The 23,759-nt window shown below is 40.9% G+C and overlaps 1 protein-coding gene across 1 annotated transcript in view; it reads right to left on the minus strand.

Annotated features, from left to right (window-relative positions):
• Window positions 1-12,693, minus strand: part of SCCPDH (saccharopine dehydrogenase (putative)) — a 40,887-nt gene extending 28,194 nt beyond the window's left edge. The window contains 6 exon segments of the mRNA XM_060128334.1: window positions 273-322; window positions 2,643-2,772; window positions 4,911-4,991; window positions 10,330-10,442; window positions 12,167-12,389; window positions 12,391-12,693. Coding sequence (XP_059984317.1) covers window positions 273-322; window positions 2,643-2,772; window positions 4,911-4,991; window positions 10,330-10,442; window positions 12,167-12,389; window positions 12,391-12,693 — 900 coding nt within the window.
• Between the last annotated feature and the right edge of the window lie 11,066 nt (window positions 12,694-23,759).

Below are 23,759 nucleotides of genomic sequence, written 5' to 3' on the forward strand. Positions count from 1 at the left end.
CAACATTCATCACATAACAATGATAGATCTTTAGTGTTAGGATGATGGTAACTCATTCTAATAATGAACCATGCAGTTTTAAACAAATTCTATTTTAAGTCAAAATAACTCACAGCAATCTTTACTTTTTAAAATTAAACAATGACTTTCATAAACTAAAAATTACAACTGTATATACAATTTAATTAATTGAAACCTTTTTAACAGGCAAGTATCATTTCCAAAATGTTTTTAATATTAACAAAGAAAACACGTGACAAACAAAAACTAACCTCAGGTCCTGAATGTATAGTCAGGAAACTTTCCACAGCCGTCAATGTACCTAAAAGAGAAGGAAAATGGTAAAAGTAAAATCAAATAAAAATCTATTAACCCAGGATAAGTAATAATAAGCTATTCCTATTCATTTAGGGAACATTTTTATTAGGCCTACAGCTGATATAATCAGGAAAATCTGTGCTATAACAGTATTATTAGGTTATTGTAAACAAATTTAAGGAGCAGCTAAAGCCAGATAAATTATCAGAAAAATAGTAGTTTAGTACAAATTAACTGCTGGTACTCACAAAATCTTTTCTAGTATTCAAACTGACATTGCAAAAAATCTCTTCCAATAAGGCAACAATTTAGCTCACTGATTCTGGAAGGCCATCAGTTCTCAAAACTACATCTATGGGCTTCCCTGGTGGCGCAGTGGTTGAGAGTCCGCCTGCCGATGCAGGGGACACAGGTTCGTGACCCGGTCTGGAAAGATCCCACGTGCCGCGGAGCGGCTGGGCCCGTGAGCGATGGCTGCTGAGCCTGTGCGTCCGGAGCCTGTGCTCCGCAATGGGAGAGGCCGCAACAGTGAGAGGCCCGCGTACAGCAAAACAAACAAACAAACAAAAAAAACTACATCTATGGGAATTATTCTATTTTCCAATATGAAAGCTTTCAAGAAGACTCATTAGTAGTGACTTAAAATGAATATACAGAAACCCTACCAAAATGGGCCTTTGTCATGGCTTATTAAATACTTAAAGTAAGGCTATTTAAATGAAATAAAAATATAATGAGTAAAAACAAAGTAGAAAACCAAGGCCAGAAAAAAAGGGGAGAAATCAATTATATTAACCATGAGGACTAATACATACATATAGTGGTTAAGTATTTAATTAATCTTTGAGCTTATCAAGAGCAGTAAGACAAAAGAAAAACATAATGGGCTAGCTAATTCTCAAAATCTGATAAAATATACCAATTTGTTAAGAGACAGTATTCCTAGTTTTAATTCCAAAAGAAAATTAAAGCATGGGGCCTTAGAAAGTTGACAATGAGCAAGGTAACAAATAACCACACCATCTACAATGATGTTACAGCAGAAAAGAACTAAAGCCACATAAATATCACTTATCTAACACTGTCAAAAACCAAGAATAGATCATTAAATTCTAACTCACTGGAGAGGATTCTGAGAGTTAAGAGAAAGTGGCCTGGATACATGGCTCTTTGATCTAACCCTGTGCACAGAAAGAACATGTATCGCCTAAGGCAGTATGTAATGAAATGTGAGCCACCTGAATCAACAATTAGCTGGGGTATTTGTTAAATGCTGACTCCTAGGTTTCAGTGTCTGAAAAAAAGTTCTAAAATAAATCTTAAAGTAATATTTCTCCCTTAAAAATAAAAAAGGACCTATTCAAAATAACAACTATTAAATATTTAAGAATAACCTCAATAAGAAACATGTAGGACCACCATAAAAGTACTCTAAACTTTTTCAGTAAATGGAGATTTTTTTAGTAAGTTTTTTAATAAATGGAAATATACCAGATCCATGGGTTGAAGACTAAATAAATATTTTAAAGATGTTCAATTCATGCCCTTCTCTTTATTGGGAATGGTTCCAACGTTTCATCATTAAGTATGATGTTGCCTACTGCTTTCTGACATTCACTGTGTTAAGAAAGTATTCTATTCCTCAATTTCTAAAATCTAAAATCAATAAATGGCAGGCATGCGTATTACCTTTGTTGAGCTTTGGTCTCAGAGTTACCGTTCTAATATAAACTGGAACACTTTCCATAATTTTAAGCTCTAGAATGGTTTATATAGAACTGGACTTATTTGCTTCAGGTCATTTTTATAAAGGGCATTTTTTATGTATGTATAACATTCCACTGTTTTACTATAATAGTGATTTTTTTCCATTCTTATTGTCTCCATTTTATAAATGAGCTAAAAAAGATGTCAAAAAGCTTGTTCAATACTTTCTAGCTTTGTTCGTTAAAAAGAATTAAAACTTTCCAATTATAGTATGTGTATAAATTATACTTTAAGATGTATTAATTCCTAAACAAAGCAAGTTTGAATTTATAATGCCTGCCAAAAATTTTTTCCAGAAATTTTATAGCTATAACCACAACTAAATTCTAATGGAGAATTCCTTCCTTTAGAACACTTACAGTATTATCCATACCTCAAAAAACAATAGTGTCAATATCATTTTCTAACAAGTACAGCTATATTAAAAACAAAGTATGTGTTTTAATACTACCCATTAATAGTTGTTTCTTTTCTCAAGAAGATTTTAGTTCACCACAATTACAAACATGAAACACCTCTATTTTAAATTCCATTATTGCTTCTTGATCAATAATTACCATTCATTTTATTTCTGGTATATATTACTCCCAGATCTGCTGGAATGGAGTCAAAGCCACTGCTTCCAATGATATAAGCCCCTTTTTCTGCAGCTTTCTCATGATACTTCCAATACATTAGTTCCAGAAACTAAAGATTCAAGACAAAAGATCTGAATCAGAGCTACGGAGAAACATCTAGACCAAAATTAAATGATTTACATTTAAAAACAAAGCAATTAAACTGTGAAAATGCTAACCAAGATGGCTCTGCAGCAAAATATTAACTGCCAAATAGCTGGCACTTACTCAGCAAACATACCTACTATGTTCCAGGTGGTGTGAGAGGTATGCAGATCTGACTTAATTCATTTTTTAGAATGACTTTTAAATGCAAAAGCAATACCTATTATGAAAAATTAATATAGAAAAATACAAAGAAAACAAAAAAAAGTTACCCCGAATCACATCTTCCAGATGAACATCATTACAGACATATATCTGTGCACATATGTAAGTAGAAAGAGTGGTAGGAAAGGAGGGAACGCAAGAACGGGATAATGTCTGTTCAAATTCTTTGCCTGTTTTTTTTAAAAAACAGTTCTAGATTTACAGAAAAAAATTGAGTACTAGAGAGTTCCTAGGTACTCCACACTCAGTTAACCTTATCATTACATCTTTTACATTAACATTTATTATAATTAATGAACCAATACTGATACATTATTACTAACTAAAGTCCCTATTTTGTTCAGGTTTCCTCAGTTTTTATCTAATGTCCTTCTTCTGTCCAGGATCCCATTCAGGATACCATACTACATTTAGTTGTCATGTCTCCTTAGGCTCCGCTGGCTGTGATGGTTTCTCAGACTTTCCTGGGTTTTGATGACCTTTACAGCAGTGGTCAGGTACTTTGTAGAATGCCCCTGTATTGGAAATTGTTGCATGATTTTCTCATGACTACACTAGAGTTACAGGTTTTGGGGAGGAAGACGGGGTAAAGTGCCATTTCCTGATGTCATATCAAGAGTACATACTATCTCACAGACACAGAAAATAAACTTATGGTTACCAAAGTGGGAGGGAGGGAGAGATGGATAAATTAGGAGTATGGGATTAAAAGATACACGCCACTATGTATAAAATAGATAAACAACAAGGATTTACTGTACAGCACAGGGAACTATATTCAGTATCTTGTAATACCCTATAATGGAAAAAGATCTGAAAATATATATACATATAGCTGAAACACTTTGCTGTACATCTGAAACTAACACAATATTGTAAATCATTTAAAAAAAGAAGAGTACATACTATCAACATAATTTCTCACTGGTGATTTTGACCCTGAACACCTGGCTGAGGCGGCATTTGTCTGGTGTCTCCACTGTAAAGTTCTTCTCCCGCCGCTTCCATACTGTACTCACTGGAAGGCAGTGACTGTGCAGCCCACACATAAAGAGGGAGGAGTGAAGCTCCCCCTCCTCAAGGGCACAGTAGTTATGTGAATTATGTGGAATTCTGCACAGGTGATTTGCCTCTTTTCTTCCCTTTGCCCATTTTAAATTTGTATTTAAATTTGTATTTTTGACTTATATATATTCTGGCTCATTACTAGGTTTTGATGCCACGTTCATGGTACTTTATAAGATAACTTAGCAGCTTTCCACCATTTTCTCTGCTCTAGAATATTTTAAATAAGATAGGAATAGTTTCTTTTACATTCATATTTCCTACCTCTTCTTTTATCAGTCTTGGTAATTTACACTTTCTTAACACTTTCCAATATACATCGCCAACTGATAAGCTCTAAGTATGTATATACCAGCACACTGATGATGGTACTCAGCAGAGACTATAGGGACATATGAGGTTACAGTTATAAAGGAGCTAGTGTAGCTCAGTGCTTATTAACACTCCACTTCCTGCAGTGTTAATTCAGGCAAACCTCAATGCAAGTCCTAGTTTTTCTACTTAATGGTTGCATGACTCTGAGTAAGTTTTATTTTAATTAATTCTGTTTACAGCACGCAGTAGCAATAAAAATCAACACATCCTATACACAAAGGCCATGGAAGAAATCAGGATGTAGGGAAGAAAAATTCAAGAAAACTGAAGCTAAGACCTTACCATCACGCTCTCCTTCAAGCTTTCAATGAAATACCATCTCTAAATGCTACAGAGTCATCACCTTCTAAAATCTGTCTGCAAAATTACACTAAATATTTTTCACTTTAACAGAAAGTTGTATTGTTAATTTTCTTCCTTCTTTTCCATTTTACATACCTGAGGTTCTCCACAGATGTCAATACAGCTAGTTCCATTTTCAACACATGCTTTTACTACAGGTTCTCCATAAAATCGGTACTGGGAGAATAAAGAAAACCAACAGTTTACTCTTACTTAGCAAGCTTAAATGAAGGAATACCACTGAGTGTTGGAAGTACAGTCTTCACTATTAAGAAATCAAATATTAATAAAGTAGCCTAATGAGAAAATGAGAAAATAATGTAACCGCAATTTACTGACTCTCACAGTGTAAATAAAAGCATGATGGAATTACCTCTAACTGAAGACAAAGTCCAAAGTTTTATAAAAGAAGTGACTCATTTGAGTTGAATTCTGAAGAACAGTAAGGATTTGCCAGGAAAAAGAAAATCCAAATAATGGAAACATTATATGTAAAAGTGTAAAAAAGGGTGATGCTCAGGATACCTGAAGCACAGAGTAGTGGAGAGGGAAGTGGTAAGAGATGAGTCTGGAAAGAAACACTTGGGCCAGATCAGGAACGACCCTGAGTGCCATGTTATCAAGACTGAACTTTATCTTTTCTGCATTGCTGAGCCCTCCTAGAGTATTTTAAACAGGACAGTGGTGGAACGTTTATAACACAGACATATCACTCTGCCTGTGGTATTGGAAAACAAAACTCACGGCAGGTAAGAAATGAAGGACAAAACTAAGGAAGCGGAAGGATATACTAAGAGTGAGATATACTTAAAAGACAGAAATGACTGCACTTCCTGATTAGCTGGACATGGGGACCAACAACTACTGGCAGTATTAGCAAAATAAAGAAAGGACAAAGAGGGTTGGAGGGGATAAGTTTAATATTGTACAAAGTAGCTATTCTGAGCCTGTATGATTTTGGATCTCCCAAACTATTTGTTGCTCAAACTCAAGGAATTAAAATTAAAAAAATTTTTATATAACAGTTAATACATCAGAGTCAGTCCCATTTCAAAGGAAGCATGACGAATTTTCCCTTTGTGAGGGAAGGGTAAGTGGAAGCATTAACTCCTCTGCTCCTCTCATTCCTCACAGCAAAAGATGGAGAAAGGAGATGGTCTGCTTCTTCTAGCCTTCAAGAAACAGGTATACGGACACTTAAAAGAAAAGACAGAGCACTACAGAGATTGCCCTTTTCAAGTGGGTCACTTAGGCTCCTCTCTACCTGACTCCACAGCCTCATCTCCACATCCTCCTCCCCCTTCTTAAAAACAGCAAATGACACTGGAATTACAGGACTAGAAAAGTGTGTTTAAGTTCTAGTTCATCCTCTGCTATTCATCAACCATGCAAAATTACTGAAAGCACTTAACTTCTGAGGCAACGTAGTACAACAGAACAAACAAGGGCTTTCAAGGCAGCAGGACCCAAGTTCACATTCTAAATCTATCATCTACTAAATTGTATGAATTTATTTACAAATGACACATATGGACTACTATACTAATAAAATATACACTTTAAACATACATAAAATGGACATAGAGTTGAAATTAAAATGAGTACAAGTCAAAGCTCTATTTTCTTTCTGTACCCAATGGATCATCTTGGGTAATTTTTACACATATCCATTTGAAATTCACTTAGCAATTTCCTTGGCCTCCTGGTTATTTTACCCCCGAATACCTCAAGTTGTCCCGTAGTTCACCTGGGTCAGAATCAGCTGGGTCGCTCGTTAAACATGCTGGTTACTCAGTCCCACCCCAACTCCCTCCAGTAATAAGTTTTCTGGGGTAGACTGCAGTAACCTGCATTTTAAATGAGCCTCACTGGTGACTCTTACGTATGTTAGAGGTGGAGAATCACCTCCCTAGACATTCTCCCTGGAAAATCTCACCAACTTTCTGGATTTCTACTACAACATGTATACTGATGACGTCCAACTCCTATCTCCAGAGCTGCTCACTGATGAGGCTGCCTCATCTGTGGCTTCTGTTATAAACTTCAGGACCCGCAAGAGCTCAGGACATGGGGCAAAATGAATTTCACTTTGGCTTCTTTTCCTCTCCTCTATTTCCTCTTCACCCTGACTTCCTCACTTGCTTAAGAAAATAATTCCACTATATAGTACGCATTTCCTGTCTTAATTCGAAAATATCTAGCAGACATCTCAGTTTCAACACATCCGAAATCAGATTCATCATCTTTCTCTCAACAGCAGTTTTTCCCCCTCCACTTCCTAGCACAGGAGACAATAAAGAATAATGCTTAAAAGTATTGATTCAGTCATTTTCTGTATATTTTGACATAATACTTGTTTACATATGCCTGACTAGTTTTACAGCTAACATTTAGCTCTCATTAAAGAGACCCTCTTTGAAATACCTTCAAAGAAACAAATTATGACACCAAAACTGGTAAACTGGAGTCTACCCCTGGGAGTATAATCCATATTACAAAGTGAAAACGACCTTCCAAGCAGAGCTTAGGAAGGAGCATGTTTTGGGGTCAAAAAGCTAGAGATGCCTATAAACCATCCAACTGGAAACACTGAGAAGGTAATTCGATCCACCAGTCTGGAGTTTAAGGGGTAGTTCCTCAGTGGAAATAAGTTAATGTAGGCATCATCAGGAAACAGATGGTATTGAAAGCCATGGCTTTCAATTCTTTCTGACTACAACCCACCCTAAGAAATTCATTTCACATAGTAGCTCCACACACAAATATATCTGACACAAAAGCTTCATGAACCAGTACGTACCTGTATTACGTGTAATTCACCCTATTTTCTATTTCAGTCTATCTGATTTTTCTTTTCAATGCCTCGTCTTAACCTACTGAACTGATTTCACAAAGTTTAAAAAGTACTGGCCCAGTTACAGTTTCTGTTTGGGATGGTGAAAACGTTCTGGAAATAAAGAGGTGACAGTTATATAAGATTGTGAATGTACTTAATGTCATTGAAGTGTATACTTAAAAATGGTTAAAATGCTCAATTTTATGTTATGTATATTTTACCACAATAATAATAATATTAAAAAATGGTCCAGGGAATATAAACAGAAAAGAGTTTCTAAGGCTTAAGCTCTGAGACCTCTGGCATTCACAGGAGGATAAAAAGATCCAGCAGAGGAGACTGAGACAAAGCTGGTAGAGAAAAAGAAAACTAGGAGAGGGCAAGAATTCAGATACCAACTGAAGAAAGGAAAAAGTGATCGACTGTCACAAATGCTGAGAGGTCTGATTAAGATGAGGACGGAGAACTGATGATTGGATTTGACAGGACGGGGATGCTGGCAGAGTAGTTTCATTTAAGGAGTATGGATAAAAGCCTGACAAGACTAGATAGAGGAGGAGGTGAGGGAGTGGAGACAGTAAGTAAGGCAAACTCTTTCAAGTTTTGCTAAAAAGGGGCACAGAAAAATGGGAGTAGTTAGAAGAGCATGCAGAATTCAGTGAAGTTTTTCTTTAAATGGGAGATATAATCCCATACTTGTATGTTGAGATAAATAATCCAATCAAGAGGCAAAATTTGATGAGAATAAGAATATGTGTAACTGTAAACCTGTAAATATAAAGTCTTTGAATACCGTGTCCATGAGAAGCAGGGGTAGTTTTTCCCTGTAAAAGGAGATAAGGCAGAGTCAGGATACAATGCAGATAGGAAGATCTGGTGGTATAAATTCTCTTCTGACAGCCTGTATGTTCATAGTTTAAAAAAAAAAAAAGGAAAGAAAGAAAGGAAGGGAGGGAGGGAGAAAGGAAAGAAGGAAGGAAGGAAGAAAATCACGAGGTAAGAGTGAGGAAAAAGGAAGAAAGGGGTGGGATGCTAAAAGTATGAGAAAAAAGAAGTTATAAAACTGCTGCTTCAGTGAGTAGGAGAGAAAACAGCCTAGGAAAATAGATTAGAATTGCTGGAGGGACTGAGGCTGCATGTGAGGTTTGTAACCACATATTTAAAGTGGGACTAGTCAGCATCGGGATGCATTTTTCTCCAGCCAGACTGGGTTATACATGTTCAGGTAGAGTAAGCAGCGAGCTGGAATAACCAGGGCTGGGGTTTCTCCAGAGTACTTCGGAGGGAGGGACAAGCTGGCTGAGGATGTATATAAGACAGTGATTCAAGCAACGAACCACAGACCACATTCTAAACTAGTTAATGAAATAAACTGAAATAAACAATAGAAATACATTTCATTTGGTGACAATCAAAAACCTTTCTGGTTTCATTTGATGAAATTATCAACAATTTTCTAGATGCTTAGTTTTCAAATGTTTTGACAATTGAGAAAGCTTCCTCAGATCCATAAATGTCACAAACATTCACCCTGTTACACAGACCACAAGTGTCTCTTTCACATCCAGTCCAATAGCAGCAGCTAGAGGTTCTCCTTTCAAAATATCCGCTTTCAACCACTTCTCACCACCTCTAACACTCCTACCCTGTGATTGGCTTGCTTGGCTCATTCCACTGTTGGTTCCCTACCATCTATTTTTCCTCTCAGAAGCCAAAGAACTTCAAATACGTAAATCAAATCATGCCCTTGTTTTTAACCATTCAATGGCTCTTTCATATTTAGAAGGAAACCCAAACCCTGATCTTGACCTTGCAGACCTAACCACCTAGTTCTAGGTACCTCTCCAATCTAACTCCCCACCTCTCTGCCCTGCTCACGCTCAACCACTCTGGCCTCTCTCACATCCCTCAGTCAGGCCAAGCACATGCTCACCTCAGGACCTTTGGATTTGCTCTTTCCTGGAACACCCTCTCCTCAAATACTCACAGGATTTACTCCCTCACTGCATTCAGGTCCCTATGCAAATTTCAGTTCCTCACAGAGACCTTCCCTGACCATCCATCTAATAGAGACTGGTGTGCCAATCTTTTTATCTCCCTTCCCTGTTTTATTTTTCTTCAAAGCACCTGTCACTTACTATTATAACATTATTTTTCTGTCTCCCCACTGGACTGTAAGCTCCATGACGGGTTTTCTGTTTTATTCACCATTATGTCCGTAGACTAGTTCAGTGTACATATAATAAACACTCAGTAAACATTTATTGAATAAATGAATGAATCTTTTTTTAATATCTTTCTTTGTACATGCACTAACATATGTACTGGTACAGTAATACAAAGTGTAATTTAAAAACAAATAAAAAGTAAATTATGGGTACATGCTCAACCTTTTTTAGTTAAGGGACATGCAGCACAAAAAAAAGTTTGGCAATTATAGCTGTAACCACTAAATAAACCAGCACACATTCCTGGAGTCTAGTGTCACTCTCTCTCTCAGGAGACTTTGGTCATATCCATTTGCTTCTCATGAGAAGTAAAAACTCCCCATATGGGGTTAAGGCCCTGAATCAATTCTTCTGTCCCCTGCCCTTATGTTTCTCTGGAATATAAAATACCAGATTCTGCTAGAAATGAATAGATTGTTTGTTCTGATTCAGAGAAGGGCAGATTACTTACTGGTCCTACACAGTTGAGGACAACTGTTGCCTGTTTAGCCATTTCATCAAGTGAGGCTGGATTAGTGATATCACAAATTATTATTCCAACTTCAGATGACAGTGTCGGCCTTCCTAAAATAAGAAATAAATTGTTTTAAGCAAATCCCGATACAGTATTAGATCACCCAGCCCTTCTTTTCATAATAACCACTGACGGCAAATTTACTAAAAATACTAAAAGCTGATTCTCCCTCTCAAACAAAAGATAAAACTGTTTTTAACCAGGTAATTAAAAATACGGAAAAGACTATGAGGAAAATGGAGTTAAAACTAAGAGTTAATAAAACACATTACTAACCTTTAAAAGAAAATCTAAGATAAGGAATGTGTAAATGACAAGTCTATGCAAAACGCCAATTTTACAAGTTTTCAGATAGAAGACGATTTTCCTGACCTCCTCTCCAGGAAGAATTATACTATTATACTATAAAAGCAGTTTCTCATCAACGATTAAACAACTACATATGATAAAATTATGAGGAGGGGAGTTAACATCAACATAATGAAACAAAAGAGGACTGAAGTAAAAAACTGTCTAGCGAAGAACACTCAAGTTCATAATAAGGAAATAACTGGAATAAACTGAATCAATAGAGTAACGCAGGTTTCATGGCTCAAGGTGTATTTCCTGCAATAACCTGATCTGGGCACTACAAATGTTAGGCAACTAGGCTATACCTGTACAGTCTCGTTGAACAGAAAAGAAGAAAGGGAAGCATATATTTTAGTCGTGGAAGTATTTCTCTTGGAAAAGTAAAGAAAGACCAAAAAGCTTTTTGGTCAAGATTCTGTACTTGGGAGTGGCAGCAGGAGAGCTGTAGGAGAGTCCAGCCTACATGGTATCTTCTGTACCAACCACAAACAAAACAGGTTCCATAAACAGGGCTCTGTGTGGAATTATGTGAGATGAAGGTGAAGGTGAAGAACAAAGTATGCCCGAAACTCTAATAGGTGCTATCTGTCTGTATGACAGGGCAGTAGGGTGGAAAACTGACAGCCAAAGTTAAAGGCGACTGACTCCTAATTTAGATGTTCTCACCACGGGGAACATGGGTAGGGTCTCTGCGTGTGTGTGTGTGTGTGTCTGTGTCTCTCTCCACCACATCTGTATCTCCAGCATTTACACTGGCACCTGACATTAAAAAGACCACTCAATAAAAACAGGCTGAATGAATGCCGAAAGAGTAAGTAAACTGCCGAAACAAAAACACCAAGAAAACTTTCTGGATGAAGAGTGCGACTGCTGGAGAATGCTTACAAGTAAAAATTAAATTAAAAAGTAAAGCCACAGCAACGTTCTCCATAAAACTCCTAAGCTTCCTCTCCCATCTCCAAAACACAAGGCAAAGGGAGAACACAAGGCAAAGGGAGAGCACAAACCATCCTGAAGAAACCAGTGCTCTACTTTTGTACCCGATCAAACATCAAGAGACTTCCAGGCCCACCAGGTTACCCCCCGCTCTAGAAGGGGACGGAGCAGAGAAAGGAAAAACTAAAGTTCCTATTTCGCCAGTGGGGATTCCCTAACTATGGGAGAAATTCAAGGGGGGGGGGATGTCTCTCTCTCTCTCTTTTTTGTTTATGGAACGGAACGAAGCTCTGACGTTATCAGGAGCCCCGTGCTCCTCCTCCTGGCCGCTAACAGGGTTGGGGAGCTCGAGGGGCACCCAGGGAGAAAACCTCTCATTTCAGGCGACTGAAACCCCTCAGCCGGGAGAAGGGGGCTTGGGGATGAGAGCCGCGTCGGTGGGGCCGAGACCGGGGTCCCGGGGCCCCGTCCCAGTCTCCCCCTTTACCCAGTTTCATGGCAGCCCTCTCCAGGACTCGCTGCAGCTTCTCCCGAGAACGGCCCGCCACAGCCCAGGGCAGGCGGGAGCTCCGCTCCGGGGACATCTGCTCCCGGGCTACCTCCTCGGTCACGAACTGGCCGGTAAAGCCAGAGGCGCCGAACACCACCAGGTGGAAAGGCCTCTGCTTGGTCGCCATTACGAGCCCACGGCGATGCAAGGACCAGGATGGGCTGAGTCCACGGCGCCTGCGCCTCAAGCAGCGACCCCAGGACCCGGCGCAGCAACCGCCTCCTCCGCGGCCGCTGCGGTCTCCGCTGCCTGCGCGCCGCGTTCCCGAAGGCCCGCGCGCACCGCTGCGCCAAGGCCCCGCCCACACCGCCTTTTGCGGGCGGCGCCAGTACGCCTCCTCCTTCTCCTCTGGGGTGGGTCCCGCGTTGCTGCCGCTGGCTGCCCTGGCTCGCGAGGCCTGTGTGCTTGCGGGGCTGGCGGCAGCAGGCGACGGCCCATCCTCCGCCCCGTTGTGGGTCCTGCATAGCTCTGACTGCCCCAGGCGTCGTATCTTTTCGCTCTCCCGAAGGTTGTAGGGAGCTACGCAAGGAGCTCACGAAAACCTTCTGACGGCTGAGAGCACTTCCCGCGCCGAACCCCACCTTTTTTTTTTATTTTCGAAGCACGTTGTCCAAGGGGGTGTCTGCGGAGCCAGGTGTAGGGTGGACACTGAGTCTGGGGTCCGCCTTCTGTCGTAGGCCCCGCCTCCACCGCCTCGGTGTCCGTCACCTCCGGGACCCCCTTGGTGATGCGGCACACAGTTAATGGTGAACCTCCGCCGGAAAGAAACTCCCAGAATTGTCGTTGCCTATTGAGCTGTGAGGTAAAGGTGAATGGTGGTTCAGGACGTCCTCGAAATGCAGAAGAAATCAAAAGTTTCTTGAGCAGTCGTTATTTATATAGTCAAAAACGTTTTAATATAAATAAACGAATAAGTGAATACATAAATAAATGGGGGAGAAGAGACACATCTCCCAGTACAGGGGCATTCCAAATAATTTGTCATTACGACCTTCTCCAGGAGAAGAGTTTAACTCCCTCCCCTTTGAATATAGGCTTTGCTTAGTGACATACTTTAAAGAGAAGAATGTGGAAAGGGGGAGGAGGGGTGGGAAAGAGAAACCAGGTAAAAATTACCCTGGCCAAATGATCAAGGTTAACATCATCAATACATCATGTTGATAGCACACATCCCTAATATGATGTGATAAGGATGATAGATACTTCATCTCTGTCGGGTTCCTCCCCCAAACCCATAACCTCATTCTAACCATGTTGAATATTCTAGAAGATACCTGCCCAATACTCCCCAAAATGTCAAAGTCATGAAAAAACGGGTGGTAGGAGAAACTGTCAGTAACTAAAGGAGCCTAAAGGGACATGATGACTAAATGTAATGTGATATCCTGGATGGGACCCTGGAACAGAAAAAAGACATGAAAGAAATCCTAGTGAAATCCAAATAGAGTGTGTTTAGCTAATCACAATGCACCAATATTGGTTTCTTAGTTGTGACAAAGGTACCAAAGTAGAGTTAAATGTTAACAGTAGGGAAGACTGGTGAGGGGTATAGAGAATGCTCTGTACTATCTTTAACTCTTCTGTAAATCTAAAACGATTGTAAAATTTAACATGTAATTTTTTTTTAATAATAGGAGTGATTTTAAGACAGTTTATTTTATTTATTTATTTATCTATGGCAGCGTTGGGTCTTCGTTGCTGCATGCGTGCTTTCTCTAGTTGCAGTGAGCGGGGGCTACTCTTCGTTGAGGTGCGTGGGCTTCTCATTGCAGTGGCTTCTCTTTGTTGCATGAGCTCTAGGTGCAGGGGCTTCAGTAGTTGTGGCTCGCTGGCTCTAGAGAGCAGGCTCATTAGTTGGGGCGCATGGGGTTAGTTGCTCCACGGCATGTGGGATCTTCCTGAACCAGGGCTCGAACCTGTGTCCCCTGCATTGGCAGGCAGATTCTTAACCACTGTGCCACCAGGGAAGCCCCAACATATAATTTAAGAAGAATTTTGTGCATTTGTATCAGATGCGTATAAATATGTCATCTCATTTAATGCTATTCTTCAAGCATTTCCAGAGAGCTTATGTTTGTCAAACTCTGAAATAGATCCTGGGAATACAGTGATTCCCTAATTGGGGGATAAATAGTTTAATTGCAGTACACGTGGCAAATGAAGGAAGGAACTATCTCTAGGGCAGAAGAAACAAGAGAAGCGTGTGCTAGGTTACATGCTGTTGATGATGCCCAGCTATGCCAGGGACCCCTGTGTGTGCAGTCATGGGTACAGTTCACTGAAGAGGGAGTCTTCCAAGGGAACTTGACTTTGATTTCAATTAGTAGAGCTTAGATATAGAAGGATTGAGAGAAGGACAGGTGTTTGTTTATTCATCCAATAAACATTCAGTGTGTGTGTGTCATATGTACCAGATCCAGAAGCCAGGGCCAGATTTTGAAGTAAAGTTATATTAATAATGCTCATTAAAATATGAATAGATGGATGCTTTTTAAATCATGAAATATATTAATCATACAAAAATGGTAAAGCCAATAACAAATATGTACCCACCACACAACTTAAGAAAACTATTCCATGGAGTGAGGCTTCTGGGTACCCATCCCTGAACACATTTCCTTCCCTACCCCCTAGGTGGCCACTTGCCCCAGTTTGGTTTTATCATTCTTGTACATGTCTCCTTGAGCACATGTGCAAGGGAATATTTTAATACATATCTAGGAATCAAAATAGTCCTAGAATAGCACATTTGAGATGTAATCAAACTGCTCTCCAGAGCAAATGTACTGATTTACACTCTCAGCAGGATATGAGAATTCTCTGTTGTTTAATCTATGCCAAAACTGGGAATTGTCAGACTTTGAATTTTTGTCCCTCTGGTGATTATAAAATGGTACGTGTTCAAGAATTTATTGAACACCTGTTACATGCTAGACACTAGGAATAAAATACTGAGGATATTGCAATAAACAAACCGAAGGCTCTGCCTTCATGAAATTTACATTCTAGTGCAGTAGACTATCAATAAAAAATAATCTTACACATATGCACGTTTGCAAAAATATTTGTCCAAGCATGCTCATTGCAGCATTGTTTGTAATAAGAAGAAACTGAAACAACTGCAGTGTCCTTCATTAGAGGATGTGTTAAATAAAGCACAATATCCTATCCACTTAATAGAAACTATGCATGTAAAATGAATGAGGTAGGTCCATGTATGGTGGCATGGAAAATTGTTCAAGATGTATTGTAAGTGAAAAGAACAAGTTTCCTAACAATCTGAGAGCATAAATCCTTTGTTAAAGATGAAAATGGGGCTCCCCTGGTGGCACAGTTGTTAAGAATCCGCCTGCCAATGCAGGGGACACGGGTTCGAGCCCTGGTCCAGGAAGATCCCACATTGCCACGGAGCAACTAAGCCCGTGCGCCACGACTACTGAGCCTGTGCTCTAGAGCCCGCGAGCCACAACTACTGAAGCCCGCAGGTGGGCTTAGAGCCTGGGCTCCGCAACAAGAGAAGCCACGGCAATGAGGAGCCTGCAGACCTCAACGAAGACCTAACACAGCCAAAAACTAAATCAATTAAATAATTTTTTTTAAAAGATGAAAATTACATGTGTATATTGTTGACTGAAAAAAAAGGCACAACTTGAGAGTTATGAGTTAAATTTTATTTGGGGCCTAATAAGGACTGTAGTCCGGGACACAGCCTCTCAGATGGCTCTGAGGAACTGATCCCAAGAGGAAGGAGGGAGGTCAGTATCTATGAGATTTAGTGAAGGGGGATCAAATCAAGCACACATTTTGGCAGAAGGTTGCTGCTTGTCACCAGAAGGTTGCTGTTAGTCACGAGGAACAGATGTCTCTGTTAATGATTTTAGTGCTTTTCTAGGTATGAGAAGATGCAAGAAATTGGGCTCATAAAATCTTCTTCTAAAAATATCTGACTATCTGAAGGCCTGTTCTGCCAGGTTTTCCCAGAGCACAGAGTGTCTCGTTCCTGATCTCTGCCCTGAAATTCTTTCAGAGTGTGTTGAAGATCAGTGACTACTGAGGCTAGTGACCTCATTCTTGTAGAACCAGATGGTGAGTGACAATTTTTAGTTGGCAGTAGGCATACAAAATGTTGGAAGAATATATGACAAATCTTAATTTTAAGAAAGAGCTGTAACAAAACCTAAAAGAATAATGTGAACTGTTGGTGGGGTGTGCACATAGGAGATAAATTGAATACACTGCTGTGTTCACATGCTTTACTATTGCTCTTTCAACACTGTGTCCAAACCGGTTCCCTTCTTTCACCGGCCATTTTAGAGGCTCCTCTGTGGCTGGATGTAGCAAACTGCTATCTAGTTTCCTTTCCTCTGGATGCAGAGGTGCTTTGGGCACTGCAGGTGGTAGCGCAGGCTGGGCTCACTTTCTAGTGCGGCCCCTGCTTCCTCTCAAACCCCTGTTGTCCGTGTGTTCTGCATCACTCCCTGTGTTTTTCTGTTCCCTGATACAAGTGATAATGAGATACTGTGCTTCCCACCATCCCTTAATTTTAGAATGAAAAAATGGGCCTAGAATCTAGCACTTCACTTGATGAATTGAGAATTTGACTATGCAGAGCTGTCAGATAACTGGTAGGTGGCTTGAGGTCACTAGGTCCCAGCTTTAGGACGTTCACTCCCACATGAGTGCTGAGTGAGTTCAGCACTCACCCAGGCTAGGCAGCTAGGCAGTAGCTTTTGAGCTTGAACACCTATGTGTGAACAAATTCTTTAGCACCCGAGTCACACTTCATCCCCTTGGGAGCAGTTCGGGGTCAGCTAGAGCCCCAGAAAAGACAGACCCTCACCAGCATGACTGGAGGGCTGGGGGCAGGCTGGCCTACGCAGTGTGCTTAGAAGGTAGCTCCTCACTAGCTGCTATCCTCGGCTTCTCTTATTTTCCCTTTGTCACCAGGTCTCAGCAATTTACAGAACTCTCCCTCCTTTCCTTCCTTCCACCTGTCATCTTTGCTTCTGAATAAGAACCATTTGTGTAACACCAATACTTACCTTAAGAAAGACATGCATTATGTGGTTGTAATCAAACCTGATGCTCTCAGACGAGATCGGGCGCGTTCAGGGTGGTATGGCCGTAGACCAAACCTGATGCTTTCAGATGACCTACTTACATCTTCAATGTGGAAAAGATTAAGAACAAAACGAATTCATCTAAACTTCTGGGCAATCCAGTTGACTTTTAAATGTAAGGATGGAATTCCAAACACAACACATTCAGCTATATGACAGAAAGTAAAGCTATGGATATGGTATTTTGTGAATGATAAAAGAAAACCTTACATTAAAAAAAAAAGAACTGTAAAATGCTTAAAAACATACCTTACACATATTAGTCAATAATTGTTAGCTATTGTTAATAGTAATAGTGATAATTACTGAGAAGTAGGTTTGTATGAATTACAGAGCAGGAAAGGGACTTATACTTTCCACTTTTTTAACCTTTTTATACTGTATAAACTTTTGTTTTTTAACAGCAAGTATATATTACTTTTATGATCATACTTTTTAAAAAGGAGGAGGAGGGACTTCCCTGGTGGCTCAGTGGTTAAGAATCCGCCTGCCAATGCAGAGGACACGGGTTCGAGCCCTGGTCCAGGAAGATCCCACATGCCGCAGAGCAACTAAGCCCGTGCACCACAACTACTGAGCCTGCGCTCTAGGGCCGGTGAGCCACAACTACTGAGCCCATGTGCCACAACTACTGAAGCCCACGCACCTAGAACCCGTGCTTTGCAACTTCAGTGAGAAGCCCGCACACCACAACAGAGTAGCCCCCGCTCGCCACAACTAGAGAAAGCCCACACACAGCAACAAGGACCCAATGCAGCCAAAAATTAATGAATTAATTAATTTTTTAAAAAAGTATGCCACGCCAGGCATCAGTTGTTTAAAAAAAAAAAAAAAAGCAGCAGGAGCTGGCTTTGCAGAAGGGGTTGAGGAGCAGCTGTGGGGATCACCCCTGATCATTTGCAGTCCTGCCACTGAGGCCAGGTTCCTGTTGCCACCAGGGCAGGTTTTTTGGTCCACTGTAACAATAATGCGAATGAATCTCACAAACATTAACTTGAGCAAAGAAAGTCAGGCAAAGAAAGAGCACATCTGTATGATTCCATTTATGTGAATTTCCAAACCAGGCAAAACCAATCTATGGTGACAGGAGTCTTGGAAGGATTTGCTCTTGTGTTGAGCAGTCCCAGAACGTCAGGCTCTTTTTTTTTTTTAATTTACTTTATTGAACTATAGTTGATTTACAGTGTTGTGTCAGTTTCTTGTATACAGCAAGGTAATTCAGTTACACATATATAAATATTCTTTTTCATATTCCTTTCCATTATGGTTTATTACAGGATACCGAATATAGTTCCCTGTGCTATGTAGTAGGACCTTGTTGTTTTTCCATTCCATATATAACAGTTTGCATCTACTAATCCCAAACTCCCCATCCATCCCTCCCTCACCCGCCCTCCCCCTTGGCAACCACAAGTCTGTTCGTAAATAAGTTCATTTGTGTCCTATTTGAGATCCCTCATATAAGTGATATCATGGTATTTGTCTTTCTCTTTCTGGCTTCCTTCACTTAGTATGATAATCTCTAGGTCCATCCATGTTGCTGCAAATGGCATTATTTCATTCTTTTTTATGGCTGACTAGTATTCCATTGTATCTATATACCATATCCGTTCATCTGTCCATGGATGTTTAGGTTGTTTCCATGTCTTGGCTATTGTGAATAGTGCTGCTATGAACATAGTGGTGCATGTATCTTTTCAAATTATAGTTCTGTCCAGATATATGCCCAGGAGTGGGATTGTTGGATCATATGGCAACTCTATTTTTAGTTTTTTAAGGAACCTCCCTGCTGTTTTCCATAGTGGCTGCACCAATTTATATTTCACCAACAGTGTAGAAGGGTTCAGGCTCTTCTTATAGTAATCCTCCATCTGAAGGATTTCCAAGGAATTCCTCCTTGCCAGGGACCAGCATAGAGGTTCATTTCAGCCCAAAGGTTAGTACAAAGAAGAAGGGAAGACACCTCTTCTACTAGAGAAGATAGGTTGACTTGTGGACAAGGCTGCTAGCCACCATCTTCACAAAGTCAGAGACCCAGCCCTCTGAGGCTCAGAGGTGAAGGGTAGGAAGTGGGGAGAGGGGATTGAGAAGGGAGAATTCCTGGAGCATCAGCTGTGAGTGGTTGCTAGGTAACAAGGATTTTCTCCTTGAGCAAACACTAGCCAAGCTCCTCTGAGCCCTCTTCACAGCTAGGCCTCAACCTTGGCCTATAAAGACTTGAACAAACACTAACATAGTTTATAACAGCTCAAGGATGCAGCCCTAGGATGACACCACACTCCCTTACAGTGCCTGCAGGAGAAAAATCAAGGCTGCCAAAGTAATTTACCGTTTGTTCCAGCCAACACCTGAGGATAGGGCCTCTGTCTACCAGCCTCTGTGGGAGGGTAAGAGCCTAACTTCAGAAAGCACCAATTAGCAAGCCCAGATTGGTTACAGAGGGACCAGCCGCTTACCACATTTTGTAATTTTTCACTTCCCTGACTCTACTGAGCCCCTGCTCACCTCCCTCCCTATTCCCTCCTGCTCCCTTTAAAATATCCAGACAACTCTACTGAGTTCAGTTCACACTGGACTTTTTTCACTATTGCGATAATATATTACTGATTAAACTCCATCCTTATACATTAACTCATATCTGGCTTTGTTCATCTTTCATGAAGTAAACCAGAAAGAGACAAAGAAACATCTAGGTAGTTCTAAGTGTCCATTTGAAGCTGAAAAAAGAAGAAAACCAACTTGCACTGTGCAGGTTGTGCTGCAGCACTTTGGAGCCCAGCAGGCAGAAAGCAGACGTGGGCATGACCCACCTGAGGACATGGTGTGGCAGTTATGGCTAGATATGAAGGGGGAAGAGAGACCTTCAAGATGGCGGAGGAGTAATACATGGAGATCACCTTCCTCCCCACACACAAACACATCAGAAATACATCTACACGTGGAACAACTCCTACAGAACACCTACCGAATGCTGGCAGCAGACATCAGACTTCCCAAAAGGCAAGAAACACCCCACATACCTGGGTATGGCAAAAGAAAAAAGAAAAAACAGAGACAAAAGAATAGGGATGGGACCTGCACCTCTGGGAGGGAGCTGTGAAGGAGGAAAGGTTTCCACACACTAGGAAGCCCCTTCACTGGTGGAGACGGGGGGTGGGAGGGGGGAAGCTTCAGAGCCACAGAGGAGAGCACAGTAAAAGGGGTGCAGAGGGCAAGGCGGAGAGATTCCCGCACAGAGGACTGCTCCCGACCAGCACTCACCAGCCCAAGAGGCTTGTCTGCTCACCCACTGGGATGGGTGGAGGATGGGAGCTGAGGCTCGGGCTTCGGAGTTCAGATCCCAGGGAGAGGACTGGGGTTGGCTGCGTGAACACAGCCTTCAGGGGGCTAGTGCAACACAGCTAGCTGGGAGAGAGTCCAGGAAAAACTCTGGAACTGCCTAAGAGGCAAGAGACAATTGCTTTGGGGTGCATGAGGAGAGGGGATTCAGAGCACCACCTAAATGAACTCCAGAGATGGTCGCGAGCTGCGGCGGCACAGCTATCAGCACAGACACCAGAGATGGGCATGAAACGCTAAGGCTGCTGCTGCAGTATCCACCAAGAAGCCTGTGTGCAAGCACAGGTCACTATCCATACCTCCCTCCCAGGAGCCTGTGCAGCCCGCCACTGCCAGGGTCCCGTGATCCAGGGACAACCTCCCTGGGAGAACACACAGCACGCCACAGGCTGTTGCAATCTCATGCTGGCCTATGCCGCTGCAGGATCGCCCTGCATTCCATACCCCTCCCTCCCCACGGTCTGAGTGACCCAGAACCCCCTAATCAGCTGCTACTTTAACCCGGTCCTCTCTGGGTGGGGAAAAGATACACTCAGGCTACATACACGCAGAGGCAGGGCCAAAACCAAAGCTGAACCCCAGGAGCTGTGTGAACGAAGAAGAGAAAGGGGAACTTCTCTGTGCAGTCTCAGGAGCAGTGGATTAAATCTCCACAATCAACTTGATGTACCCTGCATCAGTGGAATACCTGAATAGACAATGAATCATCCCAAAATTGAGGCAGTGGACTTTGGGAGCAACTGTAGACTTGGGGTTTGCTTTCTGCATATAATTTGTTTCTGGTTTTATGTTTCTCTTAGTTTAGTATTTAGAGTTTATTATCATTGGTATATTTGTTTATTGATTTGGTTGCTCTCTTCCGTTTTTTAAAAAAATATTTTTTTTCCTTTTTCTCTTTTCGTGAGTGTGTATCTGTATGCTTCTTTGTGTGATTTTGTCTGTATAGCTTTGCTTTTACCATTTGTCCTAGGGTTCTGTCTGTCCGTTTTTTTGTTTGTTTGTTGTGTTTTTTTAATATAGCTTTTAGCACTTGTTATCATTGGTGGATTTGTTTTTTGGTTTCCTTGCTCTCTTCATTCTTTCTTTTTTTATTACGCTTTTATTTTTAATAATTTTTTTATTTTCATAACTTTATTTTATTAGTTTTCTTTCTTTCTTTCTTTTTCTCCCCCCCCCCCTTTTCTTCTGAGCTGTGTGGCTGACAGGATCTTAGTGCTACGGCCAGGTGTCAGGCCTGAGCCTCTGAGGTGGGAGAGCCAAGTTCAGGACATGTGTGCACCAAAGACCTCCCAACCTCACGTAATATCAAACAGCAAAAGCTCTCCCAGAGATCTCCATCTCAACACTAAGAACCAGCTCCACTCAATGACCAGCAAGGTATAGTGCTAGACACCCTATGCCAAACAACTAGCAAGACAGGAACACAGCCCCACCCATTAGCAGAGAGGGTACCTAAAATCATCATAAGTTCACAAACACCCCAAAACACACCACCAGACGTGGTCCTGCCCACCAGAAAGACAAGATCCAGCCTCATCCAACAGAACATAGGCACCAGTCCCTTCCACAAGGAAACCTACACAACCCACTGAACCAACCTTACCCACTGGGGGCAGACACCAAAAACAATGGGAACTATGAACCTGCAGCCTGTGAAAAGGAGACCCCAAATGCAGTAAGTTAAGCAAAATGAGAAGACACAGAAATATGCAGCAGATGAAGGAGCAAGGAAAAAACCCACCAGACCAAACAAATGAAGAGGAAATAGGGAGTCTACCTGAAAAAGAATTCAGAGTAATGATAGAAAGGTGATCAAAAATCTTGGAAATAGAATGGAGAAAATACAAGAAACGTTTAACAAGGAATTAGAAGAACTAAAGAACAAAAAAACAATGATGAACAACACAATGAATGAAATTTAAAATTCTCTAGAAGGAATCAATAGCAGAATAACTGAGGCAGAAGAATGGATAAGTGACCTGGAAGATAAAATGGTGGAAATAATTACTGCAGAGCAGAATAAAGAAAAAAGAATAAAAAGAATTGAGGACAGTCTCAGAGACCTGAGACACATTAAACACACAAACATTTGAATTCTAGGGGTGTCTGAAGAAGAAGACAAAAAAAGGGGGGACTGAGAAAATATTTGAAGAGATTATAGTTGAAAACTTCCCTAATATGGGAAATAGTCAATCAAGTCCAGGAAGCACAGAGAGTCCCATACAGGATAATTCCAAGAAGAAACACTCCAAGACACATATTAATCAAACTATCAAAAATTAAATACAAAGAAAAAATATTAAAAGCAGCAAGGGAAAAGCAACAAATAACATATAAGGGAATCCCCATAAGGTTAACAGCTGATCTTTCAGCAGAAACTGTGCAAGCCAAAAGAGAGTGGCAACACATAGCTAAAGTGATGAAAGGGGGAAACCTACAACCAAGATTACTCTACTCAGAAAGGATCTCATTCAGATTTGACAGAGAAATTAAAAACTTTACAGACAAGCAAAAGCTGAGAGTATTCAGCACCACCAAACCAACTTTACAACAAATGCTAAAGGAACTTCTCTAGGTGGGAAACACAGGAGAAGGAAAAGACCTATAATAACAAACCCAAAACAATTAAGAAAATGGTAATAGGAACATAGATATCGATAACTACCCTAAATGTATGTGGATTAAATGCTCCAACCAAAAGACAGACTGGCTGAATGGATACAAAAACCAGACCTGCATATGTGCTGTCTACAAGAGACTCACTTCAGACCTAGGGACACACACAGACTGAAAGGAAGGGGATGGAAAAAGGTGTTCCATGCAATGGAAATCAAAGAAAGCTGGAGTAGCAATTGGCATATCAGACAAATTAGACTTTAAAATAAATACTATTACAAGAGGCAAAGAAGGACACTACATAGCAAACAAGGGATCAATCCAAGAAGAAGATATAACAATTGTAAATATGCACCCAACATAGGAGCACCTCAATACATAAGGCAAATACTAACAGCCATAAAAGGGGAAATTGACAGTAACACAATAATAGTAGGAGACTTTAACAACCCACT

This window comes from Lagenorhynchus albirostris, chromosome 2 (assembly GCF_949774975.1).
Source record: "Lagenorhynchus albirostris chromosome 2, mLagAlb1.1, whole genome shotgun sequence".
Taxonomy (NCBI): domain Eukaryota; kingdom Metazoa; phylum Chordata; class Mammalia; order Artiodactyla; family Delphinidae; genus Lagenorhynchus; species Lagenorhynchus albirostris.